At 33.9% G+C, this 15,235-nt stretch overlaps 1 protein-coding gene across 1 annotated transcript in view; it reads left to right on the forward strand.

Moving 5' to 3' along the window:
- Positions 1–14,197, forward strand: part of OTOGL (otogelin like) — a 92,646-nt gene extending 78,449 nt beyond the window's left edge. Inside the window, 10 exon segments of the mRNA XM_040544770.1 lie at positions 330–431; positions 868–972; positions 1,059–1,099; positions 2,072–2,135; positions 3,443–3,621; positions 3,934–4,038; positions 4,845–4,964; positions 6,960–7,005; positions 11,222–11,301; positions 13,817–14,197. Coding sequence (XP_040400704.1) covers positions 330–431; positions 868–972; positions 1,059–1,099; positions 2,072–2,135; positions 3,443–3,621; positions 3,934–4,038; positions 4,845–4,964; positions 6,960–7,005; positions 11,222–11,301; positions 13,817–14,017 — 1,043 coding nt within the window. The 3' untranslated portion in view covers positions 14,018–14,197.
- Positions 14,198–15,235: the final 1,038 nt, after the last annotated feature.

Genomic DNA, 15,235 nt, shown 5'->3' on the forward strand with positions numbered 1-15,235 from the left:
TAACATCATACTTGCACTGTAGATTAATATTGTTAACATACAGTGATCTTCCCCATTAAATTATATGATTTGTGTTGTCAGTGTGCCATATCATGGATCACAGCTGAGCCTCAGTAGTTCCTTACCACCAAGCTGTCTATGACTTGGTGTAAGTCCTGACACTTAAGTGTATGCACTACTACATGCACTGCATGTTTCTGGATTTGAATACCAGTCCATAAAAGTTCTGTTATCCAAGTAAGAGGCATAAGACTTGTACTAATAAATAAAATGTGCACATGTTAACTATTATCTAAAATTTGTAAATATCTGTTTTGTTTTTCATTTAGTTTGTGAATCCTGTATTGAACCTGTTCCCTTGTGTAATGAAGGGGAAATTCTCACTGTAGACCTTAATACCATACATTACTGTTGTCCTCATTACTACTGTGGTGCGTATAACTGTTGTCAGTTCAATATGTTATCAAATTTAATAAAAATGACAGGAAGTGTGCGTGGAGTTTTTTTTGATGCAGCATTTAGGATGTGCTTCAGCTAGAGATTAAGTGCTCTAAGTGACGGTGTCTACATTTGAGACAGGCTCAAAGTTCTTGGTATACTCAATGGTGGTCTAACCAGAACAGCCAGTGGAGTCTGGAGAGTTTATTTAGTTCACCAAACACTAAAGAGCTACTTTCAATGTATTGGTATCTAGACACCAATACATTAATCTGGATCCAAATCTGATCCTTAGTGTTTAAATATACAATTGTTCATATACATCCATACATCAAAAACATCTGTAATAAAATAGACAGCTTCTATGTAGTTGTACCTCTGTTGTACTCTTCATTAGTATTCTGATACGTGTCTCTTCCTCCCATTTAGTTTGTGATGAAAACCTTTGTTCTGATCCTCCTATTAATTGCACAGATGACATGAAACTTGTGAAGGAAAAAATACCTGGGCAGTGTTGTCCAGAATGGCACTGTGGTAATTATTACTTTATTCCTTAGTCACTGCAGATAATAAAAACAATTAGGTAACTGACTGATATGCTTTTCTTGTTCTCTTTTCAGAATGTAGCTGTGAAAATGCTACTACGGTGACCTGCAAATTGGTAAGAGCTGCCCTTTAAATATTTTTATTAATCATGGACTGCACTCTTACTCCTCCCTTTCAATTCTTTGTTTAATTTGTTGTAAAGGGTGATGAGTCTGAACCTGGACAGGCTAGTACTCTGCTTTTCAGCCCTCAGCTCAAGCGTGTAACTCAATCAAATTTCTGTATGGTGTTGTCAGCTGTTCCCTGGGGAAACTTCATCCTGTGTGTTTTAGGATGACAAAAGAAGAAAAGCAACTGTAATATTATTTTGTTCAATATTTACTCAAAACAAAATGCTAGAACTTTCCCCACTTAAATAATTCCTAACTTGTTAATAATTAATGAGTAATGACCCTTATGATCATATGTATCATCCGGAGAAATGTGTTACTTTGTTAAGCATTTATGCTTTCAATTAAGATGATTTAACACTATTGAACTTAGCTATATCTTAGCTTAGATATGAGAAGTCATAAATACTTTGCTCCTTGTATGCTCCCACAACAGGGACAGTGATCTGGAAAATATTGATAAGTGAATGTTCAAACTCCTAATATCAGGGACATTTTCCCTATTAAATGCTTGTCCCCCTTTTCCTCTTATGTGAAGAAAGATAATGTAACATGTAAACAGGAGTAGCAAAATTTAATAGCTTTTATCTATCTTTGGGAAGAAAATTCGTAGCAGGCATTCTTTTGCTGATATGTTCATTATTGAAATAACTTATTATGTCAGGAAAAACTGCTGTTATAACCACTCTGCTGTTTATATTCAATCCTAGAGAAAATGAAATCTTTTGCACTTATTTAAAGAGATAAATACATTGAATATTTTTGAATGTGCTATTGTTTCTCGAGGACACTGCGATTTTACTCTTCTATGGAAGCAAGGGTGAAAGTGATGAAAGCAATAATTTAGATTTTTAGAGAAATTTAGAGAAATACATTTGTGTGTGACTTTGCAAATTCTTTTATCTTTTTACACTCAGGGAGAAGTTAAAAAAATAGACAGTAGCATTTACAGTGCTTGTGGATGCACTCACTACATTTGTGGTAACTTTTTATTCATGTCTGCTTGGTTTTAAATTTTACTACAAAGGGCATACAAAGAAAGAAGAAATAGGGTGATAATCACTCTCTCAATTTTAACAATCTTTTGTTATGGATGTCTACCAAGATATAGAATTATGCTGTCATTACTTAATATTATATTTTGTCTGCAAACTCATCAATTTTGTGTTTGGTCTTGAGAGGCATAGGGAGTGTATTAAAACTGTCCATACTCTCTCTCCTCTTCCTCTTCCTCTTCCTCTTCCTCTTCCTCTTCCTCTTCCTCTTCCTCTTCCTCTTCCTCTTCCTCTTCCTCTTCCTCTTCTTCTTCTTCTTCTTCTTCCTCCTTCCTTTTCTTTTCCTTTCTTTCCTTCCTTCCTTCCTTCCTTCCTTCCTTTTTCTTTCTTTCTTTCTCTTTCTTTCTTTCTTTCTCTTTCTTTCTTTCTTTCTTTCTTTCTTTCTTTCTTTCTTTCTTTCTCTTTCTTTCTTTCTGTTTCTTTCTTTCTTTCTTTCTTTCTTTCTTTCTTTCTCTCTCTGTCTCTCTCCCTTTCTCCCTTCCTTCCTTCCTTCCTTCCTTCCTTCCTTCCTTCCTTCCTTCCTTCCTTCCTTCCTTCCTTCCTTCCTTCCTTCCTTCCTTCCTTCCTTCCTTCCTTCCTTCCCTCCCTCCTTCCTTCCTTTCTTTTCTTCTGCACATTATTAATCTCAAATGAGCCAGCATGAGGGTAGGAGCCCAATTTTAAGATCAGACTTCTGCTCCCTTCTGTAACTCATTTACCTTATGCAGACTAGATTTCAGCCCACTGTCTATGGGAGTTCATGAGGCATCTCATAATCCTGACAGAAGCCCAGGCTAAACTGCCTCTGGTAGCAAAGCACAAATTTACAGTGCAGCTTGAATATATTAATGTCCCACATTTAACTGTAGGAATGCTTTATTACTTGACAAAAAGGCTACATTTTATGATGTGCAGAATAATTCATGTAATTTAATTGTCCCAATGTTAAAAACAGAACTCTTTAAAAAAGAACAACAGATTATTATTATCTTTATTATTTTTAAATTCCACATTAGGAATATTGTCAATTTTAGTCAGTAATGCACTTTGTAACATTTTTTTGAGCTGAATTACACCCCCTCCCTCTTTTGTTTGGTAATTAAACCCACAAACTGATCAAATCTAAAACTTGGAAGCCTTTTCCAACAAATAGGACTTTGCCCTACTTTTGTCCTCACAGAGATTCTCTTAACTTGCTTGATGATTTTTTATTTTTTTTTTTTCACTCATAACATGTTTTTCTTTTGGTGTCAGAAAAGGATGATGTGTGCATCTTCCAAGAAGTAACTGTACTGAATCCTGGACAATCGGTGATTCAGTACTTGGATGGAGACCTTTGTTATACTGTACAGTGTTTAGAAGAAAAAGATCACAACACGGGATACAATGCCATGCATTTTACAACAGTGAACTGTTCCCAGCAATGTGAAGCTGTAAGTATACTTTAAACAGTGGAATGATGCAATTTGTAAGCACAACTTCACAATTAGGACAAAAATCAAAGGGCAGATTTTTGCTAGTCTAGTTTGCTCAGAAAGAATTTGAAAACTTAACAGTGATGATGTATATTTTCTGTGACTCCAGGCTTCTTTTAAGAGGTGATGTTTAGTAGTGTTCATGAATATATTCATCCATCCATCCATCCATATTGTTTCTCTTGGTATTTTTATTTTCAGAATTCAATGAATTTTTATATACTGTATGTTTACAAAAAAATGCCTTTTTTTTTTTTTTTTTCCTTCTAGCATCAAATATATATTCCTTCCTCCAGTCATCATAGTTGCTGTGGTACCTGTCTAAATGTGTCCTGTTTTTTTCACACTGATAATGGCACACAAATTGTATATGAGGTAAGTGCCTCTGGAGAGGGACAGAAGATAAGTATAACGAGATGATAAACACAGGTGTCTGATGGTCACTTAGTTAACTCATGCAGTGAGTCTTGTTTCATACTTCCTTATTGTTGCTAATGCACTTATGGGCTGTTTATGGTAAATAATAGGGAAAAATTATGTTTATTTATAGACTTGCCATTTCACAGCAGATGAATACTGTGTTTCATTTTATTGGTTGTAATATCTTCCACAAAGACAGGTAAAGTCATCATTTACTTAAGGCTGGATATGTTCTAAGTGCAAGGTAGAGGTTGAATTGTAACTCTAAGTCATATCCTGTGATTGAGATGAGTTGGCAGTACTTTTGGGCTTCTGGGTCCACATCAGGACTTCTGTGTCCCCCTCTTCCCAGGGCCACTCTTCTCTCCATTTCTGGTTTCTACAGCAAGCAAGTATGCAAACAGAGCCACTGGGTTTCAGAATCTGACTGGTGTATTCCAGCATCCACATACAAGAACATTTAGATGTAGCCACGGCTTGGTTCATGCTTTCCATTGCTTTTAGAGCAAAAGAAAGCATTACCCTTTTTTTTCTGGCACGGACCCCTTTCATTTTGCTCTAGTACATACACCCAGTACCTCCAGGGAGGAGCCGCCACTGCAGTTAAAGGATGGTCTTTGCTGGTGTGGGTAAACGTGTAACAAACTTCCCACTCCAGTAGGTACTGCAGCATGAAGGCAAGACTTGTACAGACATCTGGGAGTTGAGATATAGCCGAAATGTGTTTATTTGCTGACAACAGTTTTGTATTACACATTCAGGAAGGAAGCACTTGGAGCACCAACTGCACAAACTACAAGTGTACAAAGACTGCTGCGGGGGCTATGATACTGGGCTCTGGTGTGGTTTGCCCCCCTTTCAATGACACTGAGTGTACAAAGGTTTGTACTTTGGGTGAGGTGAGTAACAGTAACTCATCTTTCAGTATGGAGTTTCGCCTACACTTGAAAATGCACACATACTTTGTGTGCTTTTTTAAACTTAAAAAAGTGGTAAGTTATAAGATGTAAGTGATCAACGTACAGTCTTGTTTTCTATTTTTCTGTTTGCATTTTGACTAACAGTATCTGTGAGGAGCACAGAAACTCCTTTCGGGCTTTAAAAATAAATAAAATAAACTGCTTTTGAAATATTCTTGAATTTGTGTTGCGCTTGAGATACCACTATATAAAGTGCTAATCACTAGTTCTTACTTCAGTTCAGAATAATACTTTTAAGTTTATAGTGCATATATATTAAATAAATTGGATGAAGCAGTTCAGAAATCTTGCATATAAATGCGAACTATATTAAAAATTACTTAAGCAATGCAAGGATTAGAAGGATGACCATGTGTATATAAACTTTATTATCTCTTAAACTAAACTTTGTATGACATAACAAAAAGTATTTATCATACTTGAAAGGGTATCTACCTACACCATATATCTAAAAATGTAATTTTGGCATGCCCATATAAGCTGATTTAAAGAACGTGGATGCTTCATGTACATTATAAATTTGTTTTAAAAATGTATACTTGTAATTTGGTACTTCCCTAATTTTATAATACTTCTCATATTTCTAGTTCTTGCACTTGTGGTGTACCATACCATATATAAGCTATCAAACAAACAAAAAAACATGTAGAGAGTGTAAGTAACATCGCTGTCTTGACTACACATTACAAATTTAGCCCAACTCTTATGTGTCCACTGCATTTGTTTAAAATTCCTTATTTCTTCCAGTCATGAAGAAGGCATTCAATCTAAAATTAATGCCTGTTCTACTTTAACTTTATCCTTGAGTTTCTTCCTTGGAACCCTTTTGTCACTATCTATTAGGATCTTTCCTTAATAATTCTAGTTGAGATTGTAATGAACAGAGCACTAAAATTAACTTCCTGAATCAGGCTGACCTATTTTTCAGAGATGCTAAACGTAGACTTGATCCAGGAGAAAGCTCTTCTGACAGCTCAGGATAACTTTGGAACAAATACAGATTTAAGAGGCTGAGTTTAAGTGCTCGTCTAAGAAGTTCTTGAACAACTTAGTAATTTTTCTGTAATGAGATAAAAAATGCACATATGCATGAAACGACGGAACCTTACAAATGGAAGCTTTGGTCTTTTGTTGTAAAAGTGCTATTGATGTTCAGTTGTCTGCTTTACACACAGTTCTGGGCTATGCAATAAAACTGTGGGGACATATTTCTTCCTTGCACACATTCTGATAGACGGCAGCCTCTCTTTCTGTCTTTCTTTCCCTCGCCCTTTCTTTTAATTTTACAAGGACATTTTCTCCACTTTGATACATTTTTACTTTCTGGCTAACAAGTGACTTTAGAAAATAAAATAGCAAAGACTATTACTGTTTGAGAAAAAATAATTGAGCACATCGATATATGTGAAATTCTGCAATTCATGTTCTGTTTCAAAAGTGTGTGCATATGTATATATACGTACATGCATATATATATCTAATGTTGTAAATAGCTCCTTATTAGGTACTAATTTTCTGCTAGGTATATAAGCAGTGTAAATCCTTTTACATCATCCACAAAGTTACATAAATGAATTTTTTAAACTTTCCTGCTAAATCTCACTGGTGGTGAAATAGATGATAATGGGCAATATAAAAAACGGCTTATAGAAACTAAGTGGCTTATTCAAAGGATACTAGATCAGGTCAGATAACCAGGGATGAGTTCATTTTCGGTGTTAAAGACTAAAGAATTTGTGAACCAAACATTTGATGCATATTTGTGCAATTCTGTTGATTTAGATGATATTACTTCTTATTAGTTGGACATCTTTAAAACATGGAACCTCTTGAGATAAAATACACCTTTGCATTGGGCACAGTCTTTTTTGATATATTCTTCTTTTATTTCTCTAGAACGGAGGAATTGTGCAAACATATAATGATGGCTGCTGCAAGACCTGTAAGTGATGAAGGCTGCAGTAAATGCTAGTTTGGCTTTGGTTTTGGAGGGCTGTGTTTTTTAACCTGTTGCTGGGACACAAAGAAGGAAAAAGCATGCTGTCCCTACACAAATCAAAATTGTTATAGTTACTTAACTACTCTTATTAAATGGTCTCGCTTCATTTGGCTGCTGACTTGGTGGTTTGTAATGTTAATGTTCTGGAGTATAACCAAATCTCTCCAAATATAACCTGTAGAAGATGAAAAGTTATCTCAATTAAAATAATTAAAAGATTACCTTTATTGCTAAGCAGACTCTAAAATATTGCCTAAATTAGGTTCACCATAAAATATAAATATTTTCCATCTAAAATTGATACTTAATTTGATGTTAAGTCTCCAAACATACTTATTTATTCTGTTTCACTGCTGTGTATTTTCCAGGGCCAAAATACTGAAATAAAATATTTTTAATTGAAAATTATTTCTTTCCACTGTAGAAAATATATTTCAATCCCAAATGAGGAAAAGTCATTGGGAGTTGAGTAGTATTGATGTTAACAATTCTTATATAAAATTGACTTTTTAATATCTGGAAATACATTCACATTTTCTGTGTGTGTAACTTTAAAATTTGATGAATGTATTTTGATGCATGTTTACCAAAGTTTACATAAGTTTATGAACACATGAAGTCTTCATTATTTAAAGTTTAAGAACAGGCTGAGAACAATCTTTAATTTTCTCTGCAGTTTTGTTTAGGAAAGTTTTTCTGATCAAGTTCAATAATCATCTAGATGTAAAAATAAAACACTGTTCTGTGAAATTAATTACATAGAGCAAGAACTTGTTGAATGCTACAGAAATTACTACCTCCCTTTTTTGATCTTTTTGTGTTCAATATCAGAGTTAAAATGTACAGAAAAAGTAGTCTTTGGATTTTTTTTTTTTAAACAAGGCTTTAAAAATATTGAATAGAAAGTCGCAGACTTGTAAGTATATTGCACTGGTATTGAGTAAAATTCAGAAGTGCAATGGATTAGCTACACGTGTGTTTGTAAGCTAAATGATTTGGCTATATAAGGGGAAATATTCATATTTATAAAATATAGAGCAATACTCTAGTTTCCAAATTATGTAAAGCTTTGGAAGTGATCTGCAAGTATTGTTGCTCTATAATATGCATAGCATAGAAAATAGAAGCAATTTTGATATAACAAAATACCATTTTTTTTTTTGAATGAGAATCAGCAGAGAAAAGTAACACACCAGAATTGTGCTAAAATCTTATGAATCAATATTCTTTCTCTAATGCAATAAGCTATGTTGAAAAATCTTTAACTAAAACCAGAAAAAATGGGTTGGCTTTATTTAGAAAATTATCTTAAAGAATTAATGGCTACTGATTATCTGTTGACTAGGAAGATTTATAATTTTGGCCATATTCTGTGGCCTCAGGAAAGGTGTTGTTATACTTCAGAAATTCTTACTCAGGTGGCTGCTAAAAATATATATGATCCATACACTTATACGCTATTTTATATTTATTTTTGTTTTATTTTTAACTAATAGCATGTGCCCAGTGGTGAAGCAGATAAAAACAGTATGTGTAAATAGAGCTTGCAAAACCTTGGGGTTTTAATGGGAACAAATAGTCTTTCTGGAAGAGCCTGATTCAGTGCATGCAAAGTGAGTGCATATATTTAATTCTTACCTTGCCATAGAGAGACTCATTGCAAAAGTTTGGTCTACAAGGAAGCATCATTCCAGTTTTGTGTTAATCAGGAGATTATTACTAAAGTTTAGGACATCTTTAGTGAGACTTGAAGCAGCTACAGTTTCTAAATTTGGAATACTAACAGGAAAGCTCATCATCTTTTGCTAAAAGAAAAATTGCAATTGGCAGTGTAAGAATTAATGAAATGTGATTTATATAAATATGTTTTTATTTCACGAGAAACTTATATTCCTAATGGTTCTACCAGGTTCTGGATTGGGTCTATTACCCTTTGCCATTAGTCCAGTAGTGCCTACTGATAGTATTAATTGTGAACCAGGTATTATTTTTAATAATGTATTTTCTTATTTTAATAATAGTGTAAGCACTGCATGTATATATGCATATAGGTGTCATCACCATTAAATGCATTTAATGGTATTGGGCCTGATGCTGGGAGATGCTGATCTCCTGCTGGCCTCCTAAATCAGTGACTTTTTAAAACCTGGTTAGGGTTCACTGCTCAACACCTGTCAGAATTATGTTCATCCATTTATGTTATATGCTGCAGATGGTTCTTCCTCCTGTTTGTTTCTAAAATTGGTTTTATTACATGGACCTACTGTACAAGGTACAGTACATAATAAGAAATAGCTATATAATATACAGTTATAATAAGAAATTATTTTACTTTTAAAAATATCATCATCCTTAATACTGCTACTAAGAGATTCTGATCTCATGTTTATGTCTCTGAAGTTAATGACTAAACTGTTTTTGCCTTAAAATAGATCAAAAGTGCACATTACTGCCCTATCTCATCTTTGTAGATATGGATTTATACAGTACTTCTTTGTCACGAATAGCATGTTTTGCAAAGTTATGGAAATGCTGGGGGAAAAAAACATACAATCCTCAAAGTACAATCACGCATTAATAAATACTCTTTACAGCAGTAATTGTGGGAGGTTACAGAACTGTCGCATTATGGTCATAACTCTTTGCTTTTAATGATAAGTCACAGAAATTTTAGTAAGATTCCTTACTCAAACAAGGAACAAGTGAAACAAGTACACCTAATACTGAATGAAGACCTTTTTGACAGTTGAAAGCGGACGAGAGAAAAGTATAGCAGCAGAGAAGTTTTCATTAGACATAAGCACCTTATATGCTGAAATGTCATATATCTGTATGAGTTGTAGAAATATAAGGATTGTGTCATCTACGCACATTCACGATGGCAAAAGCTTTCTGATGGAAAAATCGTAGGAATACTTTTTGTCTAGTGTTGCTGAGGAAGGAAAAGCAAGATGCTGCAGGCTAACAGTTTTGGTCCTACAGTCATCTCCTAGCTCCACAAGAGAATCCTGTTTGATCCTGCAATGCTTAAATTAAAAGCTAGATGTATTATGGAGGCAGACTAATTTTCAGATACCCACTGAAGCTATGATTGCAGAATATCTTGGTTACTCAGAGCTCATTAATCTTATAAAAGTGCTCAGAAGAAAACTTGTGCTTTTTGTGTACACCTGACTATGCACGCATGTGCTAAAGGTGAAGAGACTGCTGTATAGTGGTTATTATTTTATAAACTGTATGCCTAGAATGTCCACGTAGGAAAACAAATAGATGATTTTGATGCTTACTGGAACTGGAGATCTAAATAATTTCTGTTACACAAATAGTAATAGCAAACAGTCTGGTATGGAGTGCAGCATGGAAGATTTTATGTTTAATTATTTCAGTATTATATTATGATTTTTGTTATGTTAAAAAATGGCTTTGCACTGTACGGCTTTATTTTTCAAATAAAAGAAAAGCTCTCCTATCAATATCTCCCAGACCATACTGATAAAATGCAGTATTTTCATAATCCTGGATCTATATGCTGACTAGATGCTACATGGTTCAGTTCTGGATGGTAAAAGCTGCACCATTATTTAGGAAATATATGCATCTTTCTCTTTCAAAGCTTCATTCAAGGATCTCTTTGTAAGAAAAATATTGGATATCATTCTACTTAAATTCTAAGCAGCCATAGTAGCATCAAAGTTGTAATCACATTCACAGCTTTATCTTTTCAAATATCAAGTTCTGAATATCTTCTAAAATGCAGAAACAAAATCATACTTTTAATATTCCCATTAAAAAGAGAATTAATTCTATCACTATTCAAAATTACTTGATCTTTCTCTTAGTTACTAGTATTATACTTATCTTGCCATATGGACAATTTTAAACCATATTAATATTTTTGTATTTATAAAATCTGTATAGATTAATGCACAGGTTGATGCCTCATATGTGCCAGCTAAAAAATCAATAATTCCTGAAAGTATTTATTAATATATTAGTTTTTTCTAAAAAAAATAATTATGAAAGTAATAGTTTCAGTGTGTACATTAATGAAACTAATGTGTAATCATTGAATTTATTTTAATAATTTAACTTTTTATTAACAAAAACATAGTACAAAAAGTATATTGATTCAATATGCCTTCTTTTTATATTTTATCAGGCAAAAAGGAAGAAAGGATTTGCCAGAAAATGACAATCAGGACAACTATAAGAAAAAATGACTGTATAAGTCAAAGCCCGGTAAGCATAAAAAAAACTTGTGTTTTATGCCGGGCCTATGGCGTACCAAACCAAGTATTTAGAAATGGGTTATGCCTATCAACAAGCAACAAAAAATGCTGCTATCTTCTCAAAAGCAGACCTTTGACCCCAGGAATGTTATTCTACTCGTAAATGGATTAAAGTTAGCCGTTCCTGTCGCTGAAAGACTGAGTCCTCCTACCTGGAAAAACATCTGGCTTCAAATGAAAAGTACACACCATAATTGCTTATAACTAACAAGGGCACTGAACTCTTCACCATGAAATAACATCCCACTCTTCAAGAGGAGTAGAAATGCTTCCACTTAGGATGTGATGGAAACACTGCTATATTTCTTCTTTAAGACCTTTACTCTGTGTGTCCTCTCCTCCACATAGCATGTCTCCATATCATAAATTCATGATCCCATTTATTTATGAGTCTGCTTCACATATCTTATTTGTCAGCTTTGATGTAGCCCCATCTATAAAACCCAGGACATGTCTGAGGAGCAAATGGGCTTCTCATGTAGCACTTAAAAGAGAAGCAATTGACACAATATCTTGAGCCTTCTGAAATGGTTCTGATAAGATTCTGCTGAAGAACCAGTCATAAGGGAAGATGTGAAACAGCATCACAATTTGAAAGATGGGCAGGTTAATTTCCAGCCTGACAGAAGAACAACAGTGACATACCTGAGGTTTAACTGGAGGAATAAGCATGTGTGGTGTATTTATTTAGTTTTAGAAGAAAGGTAGGTAATTAGGGAGTATACATCTGTAGATTAAATTAAAATTTTTTGCCATAGTTAAGAGCAGAGAAGATTGTGGAGACCTTCACAGTTACTTTAGCAAGCCGGGGACACCAATATGACAAAACAAATACATGGTGTTGACTAAAGCAAATAATATTAAGAAGAAAAATGTAGTCAAAACTCATAGGTTTTTAAAGTAGCGAATAGGACATTTAGCAAATAGGACAGGGAATGGCAACAAACTCATTCTAGCGTCTCTTAAGAGCCAATGGTGCAATACTATCAAGAGTCCTCTGTGCAATTGTGGTCTCCCTACCTTGCTGCAGAACTAGAGAGGATTCAGGGAAGAGCAATGAGAATGTTCACTGAGTCATTCCATGAATGACACAATGAATTAAGCCTTGCTTCTTCTGACTTCCTACCATACATTCTTTATCTTTCCTTCCACGTCTATGCACCTTCTAAAAAACATCTAGAAAGAAGCCCCATCTCACCTCCATCCATCTTACAAGCCCCTTTCCCCAGCATCTTCTTTCCCATTTAATTTATTGCTGCTAGCTCAGATTCCTTCAACCTTCACCAGAAGGATGTCCACATTTTAATGTCCACATAATCTCTACTGACTTCCTCAGTTCTACTTCCATCCCCTTCCAGTTCTCCTACCACAAAAATACCTGGGACCTTATTTCATTGTAAGTCTTTGGCCTATCAAATGGCAGTATCTGCTGTGGCTGTGGCTGGTTTGGAGCTACATCTGTGTTCTTTGACCAGATTAATGCTGTCAAACTTCTGATATGGCTGAGCATGATTACATTTAATTAATTAGTAAATGAGATTATTAATGATTAGGACAAGATCTTAATATACTATTTTTTTTTGTTCCCTGTCAAATTTCATGAAAGCCTTAAGATTAACCTTTTGATATAATTTGTTTGGATATGTCTCACTTGTTCAGACACCACTTGGAGGGTGTGGATCACAGTACCTTTCACAGGCTTCACCTGAATAAGAAATCAGATTGAAACACTACCATGAAAAAAACAAACAACCAAATAAAAAAACACAAACAACAACAAAAAACTAGGTCTAATATGGCCAATTCTGATTTCGTAGTATATCAATGTTGGCTGAAGTTTTAATTAAAAACTACTAATTTCTTTTCTGTTACAATATTACCTATGAAGACTTCATGTAATATAATAGTGAGAGAAAGACTAGCTCGGATGAAGTCTAGGGCACAAATAAATAATTTTATAGCCTGTCTCTCCCCTTGCTGTTTGACACTAAATCTACTTTGCTAATATATTTGTTACAGTGATGACACAGCTAGTGTTGTTGGGCTCTTAGTTGTGAGCAGTATGAGTAAGAAAGGAAAAGCTTTAGCACTGATACACTTTTCCTCTTGAACGTTCAAAAGGAATGATAGACTATCCTTTGTTTTGCTTAGTAGAATGTAACTTTTCAGCAGTGAACATGAAACGGACGTGAATTTGGATATGTTGTTTTGAAATTATTCATTTGTAAACTAAGGATACGATTTTGGTATCCACAGCACAAAGTTTTGCTCAAGGTTAAGACAGAATACAACCAAAATGCTTTATTTAAAAAATGTATCTCTGTTTGGAATGAATGAATTTTAGAAGATAACTTTTAAAACCAGAGTTCTTTTCAAGTATTAAAATGGATTTTAATCAGAAAGAAGTTTGAAATCTGGAAAACAAAACCTGAGATGTCTAACTACAGTTCTTTATTTACTCATAGATAAATGTGGCTTCTTGTGATGGAAAATGCCCGTCTGCAACAATTTTCAATGTCAATATTGATAGCCATTTAAGATTCTGTAAATGTTGTCGAGAAAATGGAACACGTAATCTGACTGTGCCACTACACTGCTCAGGAAATGGCACTGAAATTATGTATGTCATTCAAGAACCTATAGAATGCTCATGCCAATGGAACTGAGCATTGCATGGATATGATTTCATCTCAAGAACTGAAATGTGTTTCATTTCACCAGGCTATTTTTTCACCTTGGATGGATATACTACTCTGCAGGAAAAAAAAAAAAAATACACCAATTATGTTTTATAATGTAACTTTTCAAATTTAGTAGACATTATGTTGTTGTTCAAATTTCCTTTTTAAATACCTTTTTAAATATTGGCATGTGTAGAAAGAAATATATAAATCCTTTTTAGCAAGGTGTAATTTAGCCATCATTTACTTTTAAATGGCTTTCCAGTGAGTTGTTGATGTCTATGTTTCCAGTATTTTAAGATTTGGGATTATGGCTACCTGTCAAAACTCGGAATTTGTGAGTGATTCTTTTCCTTTTGGTTAGAAAATTTCAGTTGAGGATCATCATTGGAATTAATGTTTAAATGAAAGAAGCATATGGTGGTTTTGAGAATGACTGAATTTATTAAAAAAAATAGTTCAACTGAAACATTTTTTATCTCACTGAAAGGTCTATCTTTTGTCTGTTAAGCAGTAGTCACTGACTGGACTCTGCTTAAACTGGAAGTCATTGAGAAACACCATGACTGTGGTAAGTACATGTATCTCCTGAGCATATAGAAGAAGAAGAAGAATGTCCTTAAACCTTTGACATTTATTTAATTTTGGTATATATTATAAGCATGAAGCGTGACTAGGCAAAGGCTGAAGAGTTCAGGCATTTGTGCCTTTTTTACAAATATCTAAAAGCTGTTTCTGATGTGAAGGATTCTATCTTATATCCACTTTTCAGTTTTCACAAATAAGAAATTGTCTGTCTACTAGTTGTAGAATAAGATTCTATGTATGCATATATTTATAAAAAAAAAAGGGGACTGGACATTTAAACTATTCAAAATGAGTTTCTTCCTTTGACAGTTTGAAATTTTGTGTTCAGTATATTTTAATAAAATACATATACTTTTTTTTTTTTTTTTTATACAGAGATTTGGACTATTGACTGAATCTAGGTTTCACAATTTTTCAATACAGGAAAAAAAATCCATGTAAAATATGTTTTGAAGGGCCTAGGTGAGCTATCAGTGTTCAGTCAGGTTGCAAATCTCCATGATTCAGCACCTTAAGCTGAATATGTTCTCTCCCTTGTATTAAGCATACTATGTAATCTTATCTTAAAAACTGAGGATACAATTTTCGACTTGTTTTTAGAAGACTATTTTGCTT

The sequence above is a fragment of the Cygnus olor genome, chromosome 1 (assembly GCF_009769625.2).
Source record: "Cygnus olor isolate bCygOlo1 chromosome 1, bCygOlo1.pri.v2, whole genome shotgun sequence".
Lineage (NCBI taxonomy): Eukaryota > Metazoa > Chordata > Aves > Anseriformes > Anatidae > Cygnus > Cygnus olor.